This window comes from Drosophila pseudoobscura, chromosome 4 (assembly GCF_009870125.1).
Source record: "Drosophila pseudoobscura strain MV-25-SWS-2005 chromosome 4, UCI_Dpse_MV25, whole genome shotgun sequence".
NCBI lineage: Eukaryota > Metazoa > Arthropoda > Insecta > Diptera > Drosophilidae > Drosophila > Drosophila pseudoobscura.
In genome coordinates this window covers 20,617,344-20,639,958 of record NC_046681.1, presented here as the reverse complement: position 1 = coordinate 20,639,958, position 22,615 = coordinate 20,617,344, and the positions used below count along the sequence as shown (strand labels likewise).

General features: G+C 40.0%; 1 protein-coding gene across 21 annotated transcripts in view; it reads left to right on the top strand.

Annotated features, from left to right (window-relative positions):
- Nucleotides 1–22,615, top strand: part of Msp300 (Muscle-specific protein 300 kDa) — a 124,732-nt gene that overhangs the window by 16,761 nt on the left and 85,356 nt on the right. For 14 of the 21 annotated variants that reach the window (XR_004469287.1, XM_033380224.1, XM_033380237.1 and 11 more), the window contains 6 exons: nt 10,540–10,601; nt 17,555–17,827; nt 18,108–18,161; nt 18,886–19,052; nt 19,116–19,392; nt 19,450–22,056. Coding sequence is in view for 20 of the 21 variants with exons in the window: in XM_033380224.1 (XP_033236115.1) it covers nt 10,540–10,601; nt 17,555–17,827; nt 18,108–18,161; nt 18,886–19,052; nt 19,116–19,392; nt 19,450–22,056 (3,440 nt within the window). In the remaining variant the exon portion in view is untranslated. The remainder of the gene's footprint in view (nt 1–10,539; nt 10,602–17,554; nt 17,828–18,107; nt 18,162–18,885; nt 19,053–19,115; nt 19,393–19,449; nt 22,057–22,615) is intronic. The other 7 variants (XM_033380231.1, XM_033380230.1, XM_033380232.1 and 4 more) reach the window with 1 other exon arrangement.

Sequence of the window (22,615 nt, the reverse complement as noted above, 5' to 3'; positions counted from 1 at the left end):
GGGTGTGGCGAAATTTTGAAACAAACTCGTCTCGGTCCGATATATTAGGAGTGTGGATACCAAATTTGGTTGATCTAGCTTTTATAGTCTCTGAGATCTAGGCGCTAATGTTTTACTCTAAGCAAAGCCGCCTATGCTACGTGTGTGTTAGAGAGAGACAGGGCGAGAAAAAATGAAATTGTTTTCTTGATGCTGGCTATAATAGTAATACGATCCAATTCAGATTCTGCAGTCTAAAAGATATGGTCATTCTCTACGATTCTGCGTTTTTGGTTTTCTTGTATCTTTAAAATTGTGGATGCCACAGATTTTCGCCCTTTGTGGGGGCGGAAGTGGGCGGGGCAAAGTTTTGAAATATTTTTGGAGCAGTGACATATCACAGAAGTCTGGATCCAAAACATCGTTGCTCTAGCTCTTATAGTCTTTGAGCATTAGGCGCTGAAGGGGACGGACAGACGGACAGACGGACAGACGGACGGACGGACAGACGGACAGACGGACAGACAGACATGGCTCAATCGACTCGGCTATTGATGCTGATCAAGAATATATATACTTTATGGGGTCGGAAACGATTCCTTCTGGACGTTACACACATCCACTTTTACCACAAATCTAATATACCCCAATACTCATTTTGAGTATCGGGTATAAAAATGTAGGATCACAGAACTTACATTTGTGTGTTATAATAAAATTGAAGGCCAACAACTGGATATTTAAAGAATACCTAGGAGACCTTGGGAATAATTGGAAAGTACTTAGCTTAAAGCAGGACTCTTCAAAAAACCTACTAAATTACTTCAGGTGATATTCGATTAAAAACAACATTTTCCTTTATACAGAAACAAATACTTATATTTTTTAAAGATATTTAATAGTGATAACTCTTATAGATTTGATATATTTCACCATTTCCTTCATCATTACTGATTTTTCACTTTTAAAAGAATAATATATATAAAAAAAACGACATCTTTACTTATTTAAGTATTTTTATTTCCTATAAAATGCTGGTAAAGATCTTAAAGAGTGGCAAATGCATCTTATGAATCTATAGGAATACTAAATACTCTATGTACATGTCAGATCTTATAAGATTATTCTCAGAGTATTTGGTTTATGTTCCTGTGCATAAACTGTCTCGTTTCCACTATTTGGCTGTCCGTTATTCTAGTCATTTTCCTATTCCACTTTTACGGAACACTTGTTGGTGGGAGAGTGTGTGAAGAGAGGCTCACTCAGATCCAAGTAGCTAAATGATGAGAGCTGTAGTCCTTAGAGTTGTTAAGTGCAAGTGATAGAGAAATGTCTGTCCCTGATTTGCGTCGTAGAGAGTATTTGGCATAAAAAGAAGCCTCTGCAAAGATTGGAAGTCAGTATTGTATCAAGGAACTCGTTGTTTGCTCGGTTTGTGTGAGAAACTTGGTAAAGGAGATCCCACAGATAGAGCTCTATTAAATTATAGTGTGGCTTTTGTAGCTTTGAGACATTGTAGATCTAATATACCCCAAGGATACAGTATTCTATACCACAAGTTGATAATATCATAAATCGTTAGAAATTTTGATGTGACAATTAGTTAGCATAAATAAACTAAAAGTTTGCGTGATTTTTAGTATTTTCTTGTTCGATTTCCTTTGCTGAAAGATTCCTCCTCTACCGTGGAAAGGAAGTGCCTGTCAAACATTCTGATGTGGCGTGTTGCCCGAAAGGAACTTGTCGACTCGTCGACTTGGATGTATGTATATTTGAGAAAGCAACGAAAACAAAAATTTGTGCCCCAAATGTGTGCTTGCCCAGTGATTGAGTATCGCGAAACGCTCTTGACACACACACACACACAGCACAAGGCACAGGGCACTTTATAAATTTCTAATAAAATGCATAAATGTACGTCAAGCCTTCACTAATTGATGGCCGGGCAGCGGGGCCCCACATGTATCTCACATAGTATATGGAACTATTGATTGGGTTAGCTTTTGACTTTGTTTTTGTCCCACTTTCCAAACAATTATATACTTAATGCCATTTTAATGGCTGAGCAAAAAACACACCACAAATAAAACCGCTCAACTCTTTCAAATATTTATGGTATCGATTTCGACCCTCGTATCACATATTGAAGGTTCATCAAAAGCCACAAAACCAAACAAATTTGACTAGAAATATGATTTATGTGGCGCCTCGAGAGGAGGAGAGAGAGATAGAGAGAGAGAGACATTCAATGCTCAGCTCAATGAAAATTAACAATATATTTTAAAACAAAAGGGAAACGGGAACTAGAAAGGGCAGGGGGGGGGGGGGGGGGGGGGGGGGGCTACAAGCAGAGACCGAGTTTGGAATGCTCTCTCAGACAATATTCGCTTTGCTTGAGAGATCTATTGATCTATTTTCTTTAGAATTAAACTAGATTTTCTTGGAAATATGCATTTTGAGATTGGTTTTTCCTACGACAGATAAGTACATATGTCTCTGATAATAAAAAAGCATAACGATATGCTGGATTCTCGTCGATGAAAGATCATTCTATATGATTCTGTATAATACCTCTGTAATCTGTGTGACCTTCGACCTAGTATTCCTATACTAGCTATGTGTTCTAGTAATTCGATCAAAGCTCCATCTGTTTGATGGGTAGTTCCTTCTCTTTGTTACAAACAAATGCAAATACCCCTTGCTCCAGGGTATACTCGTATTTGAAACCCATCTAACGTTATCCGATGTGATCTATGTGTCTGTCCGTCAGAGTGTAATCTACACACACAATAAAAACGGACCGAAACGGAACAATCCCAGAACAATCGGCACCCCAGCAGCCGTACAACTGAGATCATCGTTGAATTATTTATTGAAGCAGCTCCATTGCTGTCACTGTCGCTGTCTCTGTCTCTGTCATTGCTGCTGCTGTCTGTCTGTCAGTCTCAATATTATTTATTGTTCCATGTAGTTTAGCGGCATCTAATTGATGCCTAAAATATGGTCCCCCTCCATAGCAATAGCAGAGATTTGTAAATTAAGAACCAAAACAAGTTTACGACAAACCAAAGTTCAAGTGTACACCAAACAAACGCTCTCTTGGATGCAGAAGAAGGCTCTTAACCCATTTAAATAGTGGTCTGCTGTGGGTGCTCTGGCTCTGGCTCTGATTCTGGCAGATCATCTTCCGTACTGTATGTATATTGCGGTAGAGCGCAGAGCCATTTTGTGTATCTTTTAGTAGAGCAATCTCTGTCAGAAAATGATGCCCTGAATCATTCGGTGGCGGATCCTCCTACACATCTTCTCGTAGCGGATTCAGACAGTAGCGGGCCAGTATGGCACTCTCCCTATTTTTTGGTAGGGAAGTAGAATTCTGTCAGATCCTTTCCCACATCTTCTTCTTGCTCTGTATCTTCCAGTAGAGCGTATGCTAGCAGACAACTCTCTAGATTTGGTAGTAGAACGGACTCTGGCAGATACTTTTCCATATCTTCTTCCCCTGTATCTTCCAGTAGAGTCGATTCTGGCTGCTCATTCCCTGAATCTAACAGATCTTCCCCTTTAGATCTTCTTGTGACGAATTCTCCCAGATGTTGGTGGCATGTGGCATAGAAATTTGCATACATATTTCGGCTTCCCGCCTACTTCCATAAGTATTTTTTTTTACAGCTACAATTGTGGGCAGTGGAATCTGTTTGAAGTTTTTGTGGTAGCGCTTCTTTGATAGATTTTCCCCCCATTTTGTTGCTTTACAAATAAAATTGATTTATTTTTTGAGTAGTAGTTTTTTATTTGCTCTTTTTTTTTTGGTTTAGGTGCTCCATCATTTATTTTCGTTCCTTATCTGTTTCGTATTAGTGAATGGTATTAATGACAAAAATAAACAAATAAACTAAGCAAATAAACGCCTCTAGATTTCGGTTTTTATAGTACACAATCGTCTCTGGCATGACGCAATCCCTAGTCTATCCATGAATACAATATATGTATGGATGTATGTGTAAAGTACTCTGTACATATCATACATATTTGCTTCTAATATTTTCAAGTAGCTGCGAAAGAAAACCATTTATGACATGTTCAACGGAAGATGGCAGAGGCACAGATACAGATACAGCCACAGACACAGACAAAGACACAACCTGTTGAAGGCACTCAAGCGTTAAGTTAAGTAATACCCCAGACGCTTTCAACAACATATTGCCCGCCCCCCTCTCAGCCACCAAACAGACAATTTATGCACATTTCTGTCTTATTATTTTATATATGACCTGTCGACGGGCGACGGTCGCCCGCGGGTGACAAACACAACAAGTGCACCGCTCGACACACCTCAATGGGTTTCCGTGGGTTTTATGGACTGCAATTTTAATATAAATTGAAATTTAAACAAAATTTAAACAGGTGATGTAATAATTAGAGAGACCTGTGCTGGGCTGGATTTCTATATTTAGGACTACTAAAAATAAAAATAAATACAATAGAGGAACTGGAGTTGAGCAGCAATGTGTCATCTACACGACATGTATTTTGTTTTGGGACTTTTGCGACCGATATTTGGTCCTAGCCTCGTCATGCACAGGAAATGTATATTTTTGCTTGCTTATTTCTTGTGAATTCCTTGGTTGTCCATCAATAAATCTCGGATGAAAGCAAGAATATTATGATGGAAAGATCATGCAAAAGTCGAATCTGTTAACATTACCTCCTAGTTCCTTTCCGTACCCCCTCTATAGAAGGTCAAAAACTAGCTTTCACTCTTTTTTCAGAACCTTATCTCTGCCTGAACGACTGAACTTCGGAATATAATCTTGAAAAAAAGTCTAGGTCAGCTTCAGTTTAGATAAAGTTACTTACTTTTATATATTTTGGTCGTTTTTTTAAAGGTATTTAAGATAGGGAATGGCATTTCCGATTTGATAAACTTTTAGGTGGAATCAATTCATCATTGATTTTGTATGGAATTCTCTAGATTTTCATTGAAATTGAAAGCTTCAAAGTATTTGTGATTATTTAACAAATATTTAACCACAAAACAAATATCGAAAATGACTTGTAATTATCGTACATTTGTTTTGAACTCTAGCTATTTGTAGAAGAGACGCTACGATAGTACTTAGGTTGTCTTTTTGCTCATACAAATTTAATCAAACAATAAAAATAGTTTACATCCTACATGATCCAACATCCTATGTATGAATTCTATATGAATTATTGTATGATGGAATCTCGGGTGCCACACTGGTGTTTTTTCTTTCTTTTTGGCTCTTTTTTCATAAGGTCGCAGTGATAGGAATACCGCTGCCACAAAATTCTAAAATTTAAAGTTGCAAATAATAAATAATATATTTAAATATTTTTTGTAATTTTGGGCAGCTTGAACTTGAAAAAAAACAACGAATTTTCAATCCAACATTTTTAAAATTTATTTTTGGAATTCAGACCAGAAAATTGTAGTCTTACGTTTATAAAATATGTAAAATCCCATTAGTTATGTAGCTTTAGGCAATATGACCTTAAAAAATCTTTGGATTTTGCTGATGAAATGTGGTTCGAATTTCATTTCATGATATCTTTTATGGCAGTGAAATGTGAGATAACCCTAGAGAGCACCGAGTTTAGGCTGTTTCATTTGTTTAATCTTTGAAAACCTAGTAGAACCGATTAAAAGTTGCATAACGCTTCTCTGCTGCTGATATCAGTATTTGACAAAGAATTTTCTTTGTTAACAATTTGTTAATCTTAATTGCTAATTATTGATTCTATTAATACTCCGCCAAGAGCTTTAATACCATAATCCAGGGCGTGCTTGGTAGAGGGAAATGTAAATAAAGGAAATCTTATTGATTGGGATTACTTTTGTAATTAATTTCTTAAAAATAATTATACATACTGGAGGTAGTGGTACTATCATCCCAATGGGGGGGTTAGAATCGTACTCCAAAATCTCGAAATTCTGGGCAAATAAACATGCATTTTTGTATTACGGAAATCCCCCGATTCCCCCTTTCGAGGCTCGACGCATTTCCGTTTGCTTTTGCCCCCAAAAACATATGCTTTATATCGGTTCTACAGTCAAACATTTCCCGAACATCGAAGGCACTCCCCCCCCACAGCCTTTTGTTTATGCAAATGTGGAAGAACATTTTCTTGTATTCGTTTTTGTTCGTGTTGTGAGGGAAACCCAAACAATTAGCTATGCGTGAAAGTAAATAAACTATTTTTACCATTCGGAATACTTTATTTTATTCGGTCTCTGAGCTACGTTTCTATTTGTGTTCCTTCTGTAACTAGGCCAAACTCCAGACGATTGGGCGACTGCCCTTTTGCGATAGTTTTCTTTCTTTTGCTAGCGAATTTTTCACGCTCAATAGATGGCCAGGAAAAGTCAGGTTTCATTCATGATTTTTCAATGAACTACCGCGAGTACCTTTAGACACGCTCATTAAACAGAAAAAATACCAAAATGAGCATAAATAATAATCAGTCGACCCATCAGTATAACCATCATCATTAACTCAGTGACTGACTGACTGGGGAGACTGCCTGCCCCCCCATTCATAAGAAGAACCGACAACAGAAGAAAACAAATTATCGGCGCTCTTGGAATTCTTTGTGTTCTCTTGCTGGAGAATCTACAACCGCCCGAGGGGGGACTATATGGGTTTTGGGGGTCTGGTAATCATTTCATACATCATTATTGAAATGGAAATTGAAATTAAACTCCGAAAACCCGAAAAACCCAAAAGTCATTCAACTTGAACGCTCAATCGTTACTCTTTGGCCTGGTTTTTGGGTGTCGTTGGCATTGAATAGAACTCTTTGAAAGAGGGCTATCCCAAAATTGAGCCACGATTCGGGTGTACAAATCGTAGACTCTTCGATATGCTTTTACTTTTTGTTTGGTGTATAATTTCTGAGAGTGTTCTGTTTTGGGTTCGTTCAGACTTTATTTTGCTGTTCAAGATGTGTAATTGGAGTCAAAGATTTAATTGGTGTCTAGAGGTTTTTTCTTTTGCTTTGAACTTTGAGCTCCTTTTCGATAGATTCCACTGTATTTCTGTACAGATTCTCGCTCCCATTCTCGTAAATTACGTATTTAACTCTTCACCGATAATTCAGATACAATATTTCATATTTATCGTCCCAGAAATCCCTTATAAAAATTCACATTTAAAATAAATTCATTTAAAGTCTGAAAAAACCTTTCAATAAATTGCTTAAAACATTTTTATTTGGTTTGAACCAGAAATATGTGGCATAAAATGGAGTTTAAACCAGTTTCACTTGAACAAAATAAAATAAAAAAAATTTATTGTTAATTAAACATTCAACAATACTTTGAAGCTGTAGATGTTGTTGATTTTCAACAATTTCATATCACGTGCCAAGAATGAAATCCCCAAAAACAGCTCTCTTCTCAGAGAGAGGGAGAGAGCAAGGGAGAGACTTCTTTAATGAATTCACTTTTACTTGATTAGAAACAAAAAACAATATCTCCCCATGTTTGTCTCTTATGACCTGATACGGCTAATCGTATTCCCAAACAATTAAGTTGTTTTGACCAAAAGTGTAGCCGCCCCTCCTCTTCAGCTTAGATTCGTTTCCAGTAAAACTTGATATTTTTGGTTAACAACAAATCCTCTTCTGACTTTGCTTCTGGCCACCAAACAAACCTTCCACCGCATTTGGTATATATACTGAATAAATTTTAATTTTAAAAATAAAAACTAGTTTTTCCATAACTTTTGGTCTCTGTATATTTTTGGTTTTGCACTGTGGCCAAAAATAAATGTACCCGGTTGATTAGTTAATATTTAGTAGGTTATAAATCATTTGTACTTTTGTGTTATTATTTTTCGTTGGTCAACAACTTTTATCAGCCAAAAAAAAGCAACAAAAAAAAAATGAGGTAATTATTGCAACGATAAGAGGGGAATCCACTTGGCCATGTGATAAGGAAGGTATTTTGTACTGGGTCAAGTCTAGCTACTAGAAGACTGTCGGATTTGCTGGGGAGTGGACATACTTTGACCGATGGATCTGTGCTGCTCCTCTTATCCTTAATGAGACGTAGTGCCCATAGTTTTTCTATTTCATAACGTTCTAGATATTTCGGAGATATTTATGAAATATCATCTGCTTCAATGACTTCTTTGCTGAGAGTTTTTCTACCATCGCCTTCTTCTCATAATCTCTCCTCCTCAGCCATGGGTAGAAATAATTATAGGGAGGAGGAATAATTATAGAGTCCAGCTTTTTGGATTGTATGACTGAATCACAGCACCATTTTCTCTCTCTAAACTTTTGGGTCGCCGTTCTGCACGTAAATTCTTGATAAATCCCGGTCCATTGGGGTTATTTTTACTTGTTGCCTAAGCAAGTGAAACGGAAGTTGTCTTGCCCCCTAGAGTACTTAATACAAAAACAAAAATGTGTCTAAAAAAGCAGGTCAAGCAAATACTATTAAAACCAATGAATTTGTGGAATTATTGTGGGGGGAATTTGTAGTACGTGCCTATGAAGGCATCATTTAAATGAAAGCTTTACATTAAAGCAAATCGATCTATTTGTTTCTAGTTAAAGCCAGATTTGCTTTTTGAGAATCATTCGTCTCTGAACTCTCACACTGTCCCTGTCTTTAGGTTCAACCATTTGGGGTCTGTCTGGCCTCATGGGTTTATACCTAAAAGATATAGCTATAGACTCTATTTTTTGACATGAAAATGTCACATTTTAGAATGCCTGCACTTATTTATTATAGGTTGTATGGCACATAAAATATTTACAAGCCATTAGGGAGCTTTTATGCTGTCAGAAACAACATTTAGTTTTGATTTGAATCTAGAACCTTGCCTCAAGTTCATTTTATTGCATAAATTGCAAAAGATACATCTCAGAAATACTTATTTCACATTAGAAATATTAACAAAAACATACATATATTTATACTCGTACATACTTGTGTATATTTTTGAGCGACTTTCAGTTGCTATTGCAAATTGTGGGCAACCTTGAACTAATTTCTATTTAAATAATCTTTTGTCAGGCAGTGAAAATTGCGTCACACCCGCATTAAATGAATGAATATTTCAATTCTACAAATACTCGAAAATATACAGCATTTCAAGATGATTTCGTATCTCAAATTAATGTTTGCTATTTGTGTTCTTACTTTGTAAATTATTTTGGTAATTGTCTTTCGATGGCTGTTATTTGGATTTATTTTATGTAATATTCCAAACATTCTTCGTGTCTGAGTGTAGAAATTTTCCATAAATTTGTTATTTATTATGAGGAAATCTATTTTCGTATCGTAGTATTTTCCGTTGGCATGCGTTTGGCCCCTTGCCAGGGACCACGCACCCATGGGCCATGTCTTTGTGTTCCTTGGACATAAAGGGGCTTACATATGGATTGGCTATGACCGGACAGCTGCTGGCTGCCATTCCATTTGGACTGCACTTTTCCCCGCCCCGGGGCTGACTCTTCTCGATGTGTGTTTCGTTTCGTTTCGTTAATTGTTTACAAAATTGTTCATGTTTTTTAACGTTTTGTTTATTATTGCAATTTTTCGGCTCTGAAAATTAAATTGAGGTAATTAAACCACACACACAAGAAAGTATGGCTGGAAAATGTGGAGTAAATATTTGCTTTGAGCAAACGGTAGAAATATTCTGTTCTTTGACGCAGGCAAAGGGTCAACGATACTATTCGGAAATGCTCGATTATATCGTGTGGTTAATGGTTTATGGATGGCATATGAAAGATTTTCAAAATCACATGAATGATACATTCGGGTGGAAAACTTCGAGTCGAGGCACACGTGGATCTACAATAAGATATCCGGTTATATAAAAGTTGATATGCATTTGCATGACTCAAAACAAGCTAATCCAAGGTGTGATGCCAGAATAGCCCATTCTATCCAGTATTTTCCAGTACAAGTCTCATTGCGAGAGAGCTATCGATCTACGAGTGTCTTTGAGTACGTGCTGGACCCGAAAACTCCCCCCCCTACTGCTAAGCCACGCTGGGAAAGGGAGAGAGCTATAATCTAGCTATAATATTGATACAATCGCCTCGTTTTTGGATAGTCTATCAATGTTCAAGTCGATAAGAACCGCATTTGTAATTCTGCAACCAAGGTAAAAGAGTTTACCTCCAGTTCCTCCTCCAGTAAAGGGTTAAAACAGAGTAAACCGCGATAATATCTCACCAAAAACGAAACATGATGTCATCGTGTTAATTTCCTTTTATTTGTTCGACTTAACTGATAATTCAATTAAAGCAAACATTAGCTACAAGCCAGCCCAGAGCAGGCAGGTACAAGTATCTTGTACCTTGTACCGCGTGCCGTGTACCTACTTGGAAATGTATCTTATCGGTTGTCTTTAGGGCTTGATATCTCGTTGTCATGTCTCTGTTTATGCCTTTTATGTACCCGTCGACGGACGGTACTTACTTGTCTGACAATTAATTGCACATGCACCGCCCCGTCATTGGTTTTTTCTCTCTTTTTCTAATGTTTTCCTTTTTATTTTCTTACCTTTGCAGAGGAGCAAGAACGTGTGCAGAAGAAGACATTCACTAATTGGATTAATTCATACCTACTGAAGGTGAGTCGTGTATCTATCTATCTATCTATCTATCTCTGTATCCGTATACCCATCGATTTTCTTCAAACGTCTCGAGTGTGCAAATGAATTTTGTCTACATTTTGTGGCATTGAAATTTGCATATTGATTGTTTAGATAAACGGAAACGTGAGAGGTTTTTTGGTCTCTGCCGAAAGCCAAATAAAACTAAACCCGTAATCCGTAAAATAGGTTAAGGGGCGTGGCATTGTCCCCCCCCCATTTGCAAATGCAAAAAACGGTTTTCAAGCGTGATAAGCGTATTTAAGCATTTATTTCACAAATACTCATAATTATGATGGAAATAATGAGCACACAAAATTATTGTTCATATAATTTTGATGGAAATGATATGAAAAAAGCCTGACATTTGAAGGTCTTTGCTTTTGTCGACGCTGTCGATCTATAGAGGATCATTTTGTCGTTTTGGGGTTTTCATTGTTAAGAGTGAAAATTGTTTTCATTGGGCTTTAATTTCGGGTGGTAGGTGGAATAATTTGATGTACAGATAAGTGGGTATGTCATAGAAACCTCTAGATATGTTCATTCAGTCATATACATGTCTAGATATGTTGTATCTTTCATATAAATGTCTAGAAATGTTCTGTCTGTCTTGTAAGTGCTGGTATTCGTTGTATCTTTCACATAAACGTAGAACATATCACTGTTTTAGTGCCCGTTCGCTTATGGGAAATTTGCACAGCGAATGAATGGTCTGGCATAAGATCTAGTACGAATTGGAATGACAGGAATGGAACGTAGACATAAAAATATAATTCTCCCCGTAGAATGCATCCCGCAAGGCTCTTTCTGCTGATGGATCTTCCTTATTCGGAATTTATCTTGTTCTGCTGTAAATTCTCTAAAATTTTTTTTTGGATATCCCCCTTTTGGTCATAACAGGGCCACGAGTTAGTACCTATTTTGGGGACTCTGCTACTATGATCTCTATCAACTGTTTTGTTAAAGCAAAGCTGCTGCTTAAAGTCGAATCAACACCAGATCTTAAAGATCTGTGATCGGTTTAGAGTTTGAAATGATAAAAAAATACCATGTACCCCTCTATGCACCACTCTCTTCGTACTTCTTCTATGAGTTTGCTACTCTCTTAGCGAACAAGTACTTCTTTCATTAGCATATGAGTATGTGCAAACCTCTTCGTGTTGTGGCAAACATTTATCATGTCTTAAGCATATTCAAGACATGCCACAGCGCACAGCATAGCGTCCTCCTGTGGTATTCTGCGGATGGAAGTCTTCCAAGAATAACTTTGAAGCACGCACCCAACTCGAGAACCAAGGCACTATGGGCAAAGATTCGATATCATTTGAAAGATAGTGACTTTAAAACTTTTATTTTGAATTTTGTCGTTTTTACTCAGTTTTTTTACTTTGAATTTTTTACGCACATTTTTTAGTTTAATTTTAGTTTATTTCGGTTTCTCTTAATTTTGTATCTTTTAGATAAAATTTTTTATTTTATATTTTTCAATTTATATTTTCTAGTTTTAGTTATGTATTTTTTAGTTTACATTTTTAAAGTTTTTAGTTTAATTTGTTACTTTTTTGTTATAATTTTGTATATTCTAGTTTTATTTTTTTTTTTATTTTTATGCTTTAACTTTTTATCTTAAAAAAATAAATTTTTTTTTTTATATATACCTTTTTTCTCAAAATTTTTTACTTTAAATCAATGGATTTTGAACGATCAAATATTACGGACTATCCGTAAAAATCTTTAAAAATACTACCATTAAGGCCCCCTGAAGTAAAAGGGTGAATTTGTGCCCATAGTGCAATGCAAGAAATTCCTCCCAAGACAGACGCATATTTGTGCCTATGAAAAGAAACCACAACGACAGACAGACAGACAGAAAGAGAGGGGGAGAGGGAGGAAGAGAGAGAGAATGGCAGAAATCGACTGCTGTTTTTGAGACATGGCTAAAAGTAAAGTCAAGTCGTGGCTGCAACAAGAGAGTTGCATTAATATGTCGAACAGAGATAGTTCCGTTTCAGGCCACGGATTGCAATTGCCATTAACCCCAAGCCAGAAAGAAGCCCACGCGACCGCCTACTGACTTACTTTTACCCCAAAACCCGAACCCGAACCCCAGACCCCAGACCCAGGCCCGAGAGTGGATTTAATGCACTTTTTTTAGGCGTACCCGCAAGTCGCCGCCAAGTCGAGAGCCGCTGAAGAGTCGTGGAGACGTGTCAGAGTGAGAGCCAAGAGCCAAGAGCATGAGTGAGTGCCATGTTGCGTTTGTGTGTCTAATGTGTTATCTTTTAATACCAACGGCAATCTACAGACATGAACCGGCAATTTCTTGCACTGTAGTCGGGAGGCGTGGTGGGGGGGGGGCTCTCAACAAAAACTGTTGCCGGCCGGCCGGCTGGTCCAATATGGTGGCAAAAACCAGTTCCGCCACTCGGATAAGGCGACTTGCCAACTGCAACTGCAACTCGTAAAAGGAGCAACACGCACACACACAAAGAAAGAGAGACCAGGGCCCGGCCCGGCTCGGCCTCTGCGAATGCGTGGGTCGCCCCTGATTGAAGTCATATTTCAGCCGCCTTCCAAAGGAGTCGACAACTCAAATCGACTCCAACATCGACAGATACATCGCGTAGATACTCGTACAACATCTACGACGGTTACGATACGGCGCGGCTTATGCAACATGCAAATGAGTCACATACGATTGTAATATGCATCATGACAACGGCAATTTGTTGATGGTACCCCCAATCTCTCCGCCCTCTCCTCCCTCTGCCTCTTTGCAATTGCACAACAATTGCTTAACACACACTTTTTATTTACATTTTGTTTAATTTTCAAGCCATAAATAACGTGGCACACAAACTTAACAAAAAAAACATTGCCAATAAAACGTAATTTATTTAATTTGTATTTTTGCCCATTGAACCTTGTCAATTTGCATCTACACTTGGAGAAACGGTTTCAGAGTTTGAGTTTTTTGTAGGAGGTCCTAAGAGCTCTTGGCTCTATATTGGATTTTTAATAGTGATTTCTTATATTCTGGTGTTACATCTTTATGCATCTAAAATATGTTCCAATGACCTTCCATTCTGTTGTTCAATTTTCCATAGAGAATAAGGAAATATCGGTATTATCGTAGTGTTAAAAGCAAACTTAATGAAGTAAAATTTGATATTTTCGACCCTAAATTCTTGATAATTTACATTGAATCAAAAACAAATAAGCTTTGGCCATTTAGGGCTTGAGGGCAGCTCTATCCAACATTAAACACTTTTTCTTTCGATCTGTCGGCAAAGCAAATCCATTAATATGTGGTGTCCGAATACGATTTCATTTACTTTCGGTGACATTGAATTAAATTCCGAGGGACCTTTGAATTTCTAAAGAACAAATGCACCGAAAAAAGCACCTACAAATTAGTGAGAATGTCTCTGTTTTCTTTCAATGAAAGAAAAGTATCGAATACGATTTGGTATTTTGGACAGGACTTTATTTTACAAAAAGCCTCAAAGAAACCCAAAAAATTTATTTAAACGTAGAAATAAACGAATAAAACTTTATTTTAAGAAACGACTCTTGGGGTTCTTCACAGCTTTTAAGAATAAATTTGTCAAGAATTTGTCCATAAAAATTCCAAGTTGTAATATTCCGGAAATATTTTTGCTGAGTGTGTGTCGATGCCGCACACATCTTCATCTATTCCCTCGCAGTTTTGTGTATCTTACAGATACAAACTTTCCAGCATAGTTTAAATTGTTAATAGACTGAGAGTCAAAGTTTGAATGGACAGAGACAGTCCCCAAAAAAACAACAACAACAAAAAAGGCCCAGTTCAAGGTGAACGAGTTCTCGTGGGGTCTGTGGCGACCCAAAAAAAAAAAAAAAAAAAACCCGCTCTGGACTCTTGTTTTCATAGAATTTGATTAAAATTGATTAGCTAATTTATACGGTTGAACATCCACATGAACGGACCCGGACCACAGCCACGTCATGGTCTGTTTTGTATGCCCAATTTTCGAGCGGGCCTCTTGTCATTTTTTCACATTTTTATGACATAATTGATGGCAACGCCTCGACACGAGCTGTGCCGTGGATACAATAGTGGGTGCTGCCACTAGCCCCATTTCCATGGGAATTTATAGAAAATTGCAATCAAACTAAAGTGAAAGGATCCACACACACATTATGGCTGCTTAAATTAGAAAGGATTTCGCTTGTGTCTCCGTGAAAGTGGGCTACGGCCTGCGTCTAGAGACGAAACATTTGTCAGGTTGTAAAATCTAATTGAGCTCTCGACAGGTGACAAGTGAAAAGGCCAGACCAAGCTTACATGTCATAAGACGGGAAAATGGTGATGGTTTTGTGGAGAGAATGGGTACAGATTTTATGGAATCAATTGTAAATCCATTGGGAGATTGAAAGCATAGATCTGGGTTGTAGTTTATATATGGAAATAAAGAGGAACAGTTCCAAATGTATAGATTTAAGACTCTTTTATGGAGAATTCTTACAGATTCTGTGGATCATAGTTAAATCATTTGGATAAGTAAAATTATGGTGGAGATTCTAAGGCAGAGCATCTCAAAGATTTGGCAAAGGTGTTACCGGGGTACCACAAATACTCTCCGAAAGATGACCCACAATCAGTAACAACATCCAGAATAAGCGTGGGATAATTAAAAATACAAAATAATAAACAAATAATACAAAATAAATATATCTCTCTATTAAATAAAAGTGTTTTGGGTAGTCGTCGTCGTCGTCGCCCGAAATATTATTTTGGCTGGTTTTGGGGGACGCTTTTCCTAGTATAAATATATAGATTTATATAAATAAATATATAAGTAATTTTGATATGTTTTATACCTAAAAGTAATTATGTGGAACACTATTTTGAGGCCACCTTCGTTAAATCGTAGGTTCTTAAGCGAACCAACGGATGTTGGACTGTAAATCGTTTCCTTTTCATGTTTTTGTGGCGTTTAATGTTGTTAAAAACTAATTTATCAAGCCCATATTTTTCATATTCCTCTCGAATCTAGCAGTACAAACATATTCAATTTCAAAGAAAATAGTACCTTAGAAGATGACGTGAGATACAAACATAAAGATAGAACATAGTCCAGCCAATGCGGAAACTTCTTAAAAACGTAAAAAACAGAGGGAAACTTGGGGTACTTAAGTACTTAGCACCTTAACTGGCGGTAATTATAAAGCTGTGGAGTTCTGACCAAGGCAGGCAGGCCATCAGTTTTACGATTAAACCCGTAAGACCCATTTTGATTCCATGTCCAGAGGGTATTAAGTGCCCGGGAGGGAGAGGGTACCCCTGGGCAACGACAACAAAATAGACAAAAACATTTATGACACCATAAATTCCCCAAAAAGAAAAGAAGGGAAATGGAAATGGAAAAGAGGCGTGTGCTTGGAGGAAGCATAGGAAACGGAAACATTGAAATTGATTTCGCAATGTCTGACTTCTGGAGTAGAATTCACACACACACAAAAAAAAGAAGGAAAACTTTTCCCCGGTGGGGAAATGAAAACTTCAGCCAAGAAGGAACCCCACTTGTTGTTGGAGCTGTCGTTGTCATTGCTGGGGAGAAAACTTTTTTTTTTGTTGCAGCAACTATTTGGCCACAGAGAAAGAAAAAGCTCGATTAAATGCTACACTCAATTACAAAAGTATTTTCCAGCCATTCGCTTCGTGTGGTTTTGTTTTCTGTTTTCCGATGGCACTTCCGTTGCGGGCTGGGGGGCGCCCAGCCCCACACAATGGGGCGCCATTAACTTGCAGAAATTGCAATCTTTATTCTGCGGTGAAAATTCAAAGTAAATGCCTGCTCGTGCCTTTGGCCAATTTGTCGCAAATTATCGCCATAGCGAAACGCTAAACGATTTTAACTATTTTAATTGATTTAATTTTTGCCTGAATGTGCAGACGCTGACACATTTGATTGATTAGCTCAAGCAATGATTTTATGTAAAAGCAGCCGGCAGAAAACATCTTAAATTGCCCAAAAAAAAACCATAAAATGCTGCTTTCCTGCGGGCCATTAAGTCTGTTGATTGAGCCATGAATGCATATCGCGTTCAAAGTGCCATAGTGCACATCAAAATCCTATTAAAAACTACACTAGAGGGCACTTGAAAGTGATTGTCGGGGCTACTCGACCTGTTTGTGGTGCTCATTAAATGTAATCAACACTACTTAGGGGGGGAGTTATGCGTTTTTTTTTTAGGACTTATGATAATAGTTGTGGTTAAGGAATGATAGGGATGGAAAAAGCCATAATTTTATGTTTTAAAGGGTAGAGAAAGTAAGTTAGTAGTTTTTAATGAGTTCTTAAAACTACCAGTTATGGAATTCATGAATTTTTAGAGCAGAATATTCTGAATAGATGAGGAATTCGGAAAAATATGGTAGAGAATAGGATGCACGCAATGACTGCACTCGAAAGTAGTCCCAAATGATACCAGGCTGAAGCTTGCTACGCTTGGATCTCAGAAAGAAACACTACTGACCGAGGAGCGCTGCTGCATGACACACAAAATTATAGATATTCGACTAATGATCCAGGAAAATTGGAACTAAACTGAATTAAAAGATCTAAGCTTGAATCTTAGCTACAAATTGGAATACTTAGGAAGGGAAATGTGCAAAAATTAATCCAAGCATACCCTCAACGGTTCGTGCAAGGAATAATTGGAATATACTTTGAGGAACAGTTCTGGAATTTATTCATTCTTTCATTAGCTATCTAATAAATAAGATATAGAACGTAGACGTGCAGTGATTGCACCTGCAAATGATCCAAACGCTGAAGCAAGCTGAAGCTTACTACGTGTAACTTTTCTGTTGCTGAAACCCCCCAAGAACCATTTCCCTTTTTCCACCTTGTACTCAGCTCTTAACCTCGTTTCTTTAATTTCAGCGTGTTCCACCGCTTCGTATTGATGATTTAATCAATGATTTACGCGATGGCACAAAACTAATTGCATTGCTCGAAGTGCTGTCCGGTGAACGACTGCCCGTGGAGAAGGGCCGTGTACTGAGACGACCACATTTCCTTAGCAATGCCAATACGGCCCTGCAATTCTTGGCCAGCAAACGCATCAAATTGGTCAATATTAATCCCGCAGATCTGGTGGATGGGAGACCACCAGTTGTGTTGGGCTTGATATGGACAATCATATTGTACTTCCAGGTAACTATATCATATCTAAGTATACTATTACTCCATTTCCTATACACCAAACACCCGCAAAAAGTGCACCAGTTTTGATCACACGATTGAGGAAAATTGGTTATTGCTAGTTGTACGTACACCGTTCTCACGAGGCTACCATCACCAGTAGAGAGATGTACACCCAACACCCCCACCCCCACACATAAATGATACAAATAATTTGTCAACGTAAATTAACCCAATGAAAAATCTTCTTTTTCTTATATACTATAATACTATATTAAATCCCACACACAAGCTTCGTAAAAAGAGGCGGAAAAACTTAGTTGTAGTTATAAATTATGCGCCACAGGTAGGTCCAATTTGCTGTAAAACTCAGTCTCTGTCTAAATCAGCGGTGGGCACGTCCTAGCTATTCCGGAGATCTTCGATAACTGACACAGACAGAGGCACAACCAAAAAGGGCTAAGGAGAATGCCTGGGGCTAGAAGTATTTAAAAAAATACATGTCGTGTGCATGACGAGGCAGGGAGACTCGAGACGTACAAGATAACTATGCAAAAAAATGCCTAGAAACAGTAAAATACAAATTAATGTCGTGTACATGATGAAGAGAATGCCTGGGAAACAAATACTTGCCGTGTGCATGACCTTGCCAAAGCTCGAAGCTCAGTCCCGAGAAATCCTTAAACAAAACACATTTCGAGTGCGTTATAAGACGCGTTTGAGCATCACTCGAAACTTGGACACAGGCTCGGTACCGATAATCCGAAAACAAAATACATGTCGTGTGCATAACAAAGAACATTGTTGGCCGACTTAAGAGTCTCCGATGGGGGTTGAACATAAAGCGAGCCGTGCCTACCGCTGGTCTAAATGTTATTTCTTGTTCTTGTGTGTCTTGTACATCGCCTCATATATTTTTGGTAGAGGTTTTCCCGTATTTTTAGTTGGTAGCCATAGTATCTTTTGAGGCACAACCATATCTTAAGTTTAACCATTGAAAACATACCCCCACATATCACAGCATTTGGTGTGACACCTCCGCTAATCAATCTTCTGAATCCTACCCACAGATCGAGGAGAATAGCCGCAACCTAGAATATTTGGGTCATGGTATTGGCGGTTCGGTTAGCTCCCTCGACAGCGTTGGCAATCAGAAGCATGGCGACCTTAAGGCTGAGAAATGGAAGCAGGGAGCCAGAAAAACGCTACTCAATTGGGTGACAAATGCCCTGCCAAAGTGAGTAGAGAATTGTATATGTTTAATGCTGAATTGGTATGCTAATTTGTATCCCATAAACAGAGACAGTGGCGTGGAGGTGAAAGATTTCGGCGCCAGCTGGAGAGATGGCGTCGCTTTCCTAGCCTTGATCGATGCCATAAAAGCGAATCTGGTCAATTTAGCAGAGCTAAAGAAGACCAGCAATCGTCAGCGTTTGGAGACAGCTTTCGATGTGGCCGAAAGCAAGTTGGGCATTGCCAAACTATTGGACGCTGAGGATGTGGATGTACCCAAGCCAGATGAGAAGAGTATCATGACATATGTGGCACAATTCTTGCACAAGTATCCCGAACCAAAGGTAAGAGCCTAGGCTTTCCATGAAACACCTCTCAAATATTACCCTATTTTATTCAAGGGTGCCTCACGCGATCAATCGCATGTTCAGCAAGAGGCGGACGAGCTGCGTCGCTTCTTGGTGGAGAAGACCACCGAGTATGAGCCCATGGTCATGCAGAGCTCTTTTCCACGTGATTTTAGTGAATATCTTCTGGCACGTTCAGAGGTCGATGCCCATTTGTCGGCATACAACCGCCTGAAGCAATTGATTGAGAGCCAAAGCGGTTTCCTGCAGGTCTCACATCAATCGTGGAATGAAATCAATGAGCTGTGGCAGCGCCTCCAGTACCAGATGATGTACTGGCTCTGGCTGTTGGACGCCGAGCTGCCCGGCGAGTTCGGCATCGTTGGCAAATGGCTGGCCGAAGCCGAGAAACTACTGATGGACAATGATATACCCAATGCCATGAATGAGGAGACGGCGGCTGTGATTAGCAGAAAGCTGGAAGAGCATAAGCTCTTCTTTGCCGATCTGCCGCGCATTCTGGCCATGTTCGACAATGCCAAACGGTCGCCGTTGGCCCAGCAGGTGCCACTGGAGCAGCTGCGCAATATGGAGCGACGCCTGCAAGAGGTGGGACCCAAGGCCGCTGAGCGGCGCATCCGTTTGAAGTTCCTCGAGCACAAGTGCTGTCTGATTGCGTTCCTCAATCTCGTGGAGAACAAGATGCGCGGCTGGACTGGAAAGTACGGGCACGAGGAGAAGGTGGCCCAGCAGCTGGAGCAGTACAAGAACTTTGTATCGCGCAACAAAATCTTCCAGGAGTTCCAGAAGGCCTTCGTGGACATGCAACAGGTCGTGGAAGAGTACAAGCGCGAGGGCAATGTGCCGCGCAAGGACATCAACGAGATCGATCGCTTCATGTACGAGACGGAGGAGCGCTGGAAGCGCGTCTCCATGGAGCTCAAGTGCTGCCAGAACTCACTCGAAGAGGTGGTCAACTGTTGGCGTAGCTGGAACCAGCTGGCCCCCAGCTGCGAGGAGTGGCTACTCCTCGCCGAACAGAAGGTCAATCAAAGCGAGGACGACCGTCTGGAGTTCTTCCAGGATATACCCGTGTGGAAGGACAAGTTTGATGCTCTGGCCAGCTCTGCCAATTATCTGATTGCCTCTTGCGAGGAGCCCATCGCCCAGCAGCTGCGTCAGCGCCATGGCGCTCTCGCCGACCGCTTTGAGCGTCTGTTTGCCAACACCAAGCAGTACATGCACGCGGGCGACATCATACGCTCCCGTCAGGAGTACAAGTCGGGCATTGAGCAGCTGTCCCGTTGGCTGCGTGGCGCCGAAAGCGTGCTCGATCAGCGTCAGGTGCTGGGCAACAGCGAGCAGATTCGGCAGTATGGCCAACAGCTACAGCAGTTGGCCAGCGAGATCGACGACAACGAGGAGCTGTTCAAGACCATCAGCCGCAACTTCCAGGGACTCATACAGGACTTGTCCCGCGATGAGGTGGACAAGATGATGAAGCTATTGAAACAGGAGAAGGAATCCCTAGTGCGCATACGCGCACAGCTGCCGGCCAAGCTGCATCTCTTCCATCAACTGCAGATCCAACAGGAATCATTGGAGGCTGGTCAGAAGGAGATCCATCAGTGGCTAAGCGAGGCCGAGCAGCTGCTGAGCACCCACAACCTGTCGGGCGGAAGGGACTCGATCAACGAGCAGCTGCACAAACACAAGACATACTTTTCGCGCACTGTGTACTACCGCTCGATGCTGGAGAGCAAGAACAAGGTGTTCCAGAATCTACTGAAGGCCGTGGCATCGGATGACAAGATCGACACGGCGCCTGGCTCCCAGCAAATGCAGCAGCTGAACGAACGCTTCAACTATGTGATCCAGAATGCCCAGCAATGGGAGCAGCGTCTGGACGCGGCCGCTGGTGGCTGGAGCAACTTCAAAGATAACGAACGGGTGGTCAGCGAATGGCTCACCCAGGCCGAATCCATGCTGGTGGAGAAGCACATCGAATCGAAGACCACCATCGAGACACAGAAATACTTCTTTGAGCAGGTCAATGACCGCTGGATGAACGACCTCGTGCAATCCGCACAGCAATTGCTGACCACGCTGCCAGCGCAGGAGCAGCCAGCGGTGGTGCAGAGCGTGGAGCAGCTGCAGTCGCGCTGGAAGAATGTTCTGTCGCAGGCACCGCTCCATCTGCTGAAGCTGGAGTTCCGTCTGGATGAGAATGCCTTCTATCAGTCGCTCAAGGATGTGGAGAAGGAGCTGCAACTGGAGCAGCAAGCGCTCAACCGCAACGAAGACGTCGACTCCATACTGCAGCGCAATCAGCAGTTTTTGGTGCAACAGGATGTGGTGCCACGGCTAGAGCGGTGCCTGCAGAACATGCAACGCCTGGCCCAGGCCCACAGACAGCAGCAGCCAGGGGACATCTCTCTGGATCAGGCCTACGACAACGCCCAAGCCCAGTGGCATTCGCTGTCCAACAAACTGGGGGATATGCGACAGACACTGCAGCAGATCCCAGCCCAATGGCAGGGCTACCACCAGAAATTCAACGAGATGATTCAATGGATGAATACCGTCGATCAAAGCCTGAAGAGCATTGTCAATGAAGTCAATACCATGGAGGAGTTTGAGAAGGAGAAGGTCGTCTTCCAGGTATGTTTTCCTTAGAATAATTACTATCATCCCTTTCATCCGTAAAAATATATTCTTCTCATTAACCATTAACCATGCTTGCATTAAAGCTGAGGGAGCTAGTGGTAAATTAATATGCTTTCACATTTAAATATTACCTACTCGTAGCACAGTTCCATTTCGGGGGCACATTGACTCGCCAATCAATGTTCACGAGAGGCTGTTTTACAATGTATCGATAATTTCTGCGATTTATCGATTTACTGAGAAGATTTAGCAATTGATTGAGAAGTTTCGATAATTTTTTCGAATTTTTGATAGCGTTTGCAATTTATTAATCATTTTTGGCGAATTATCAACATATTTTGTACGAAAAATTATCGACAATTCTAGGATTAATCGTAAACTCTATAAATGTATCGATGTTTGTAATATTTTATGGTAAAAAACACCAAATTCAGATGAATTTATGCCTCGTTGCGTACCACAGATGTGTTCTTTCACTGAACCGAAATTTGAACAACGAAAAAACATCAATTTACGAATGTGCCCGAAGGGAACTAGTGGAACGAACAATGAT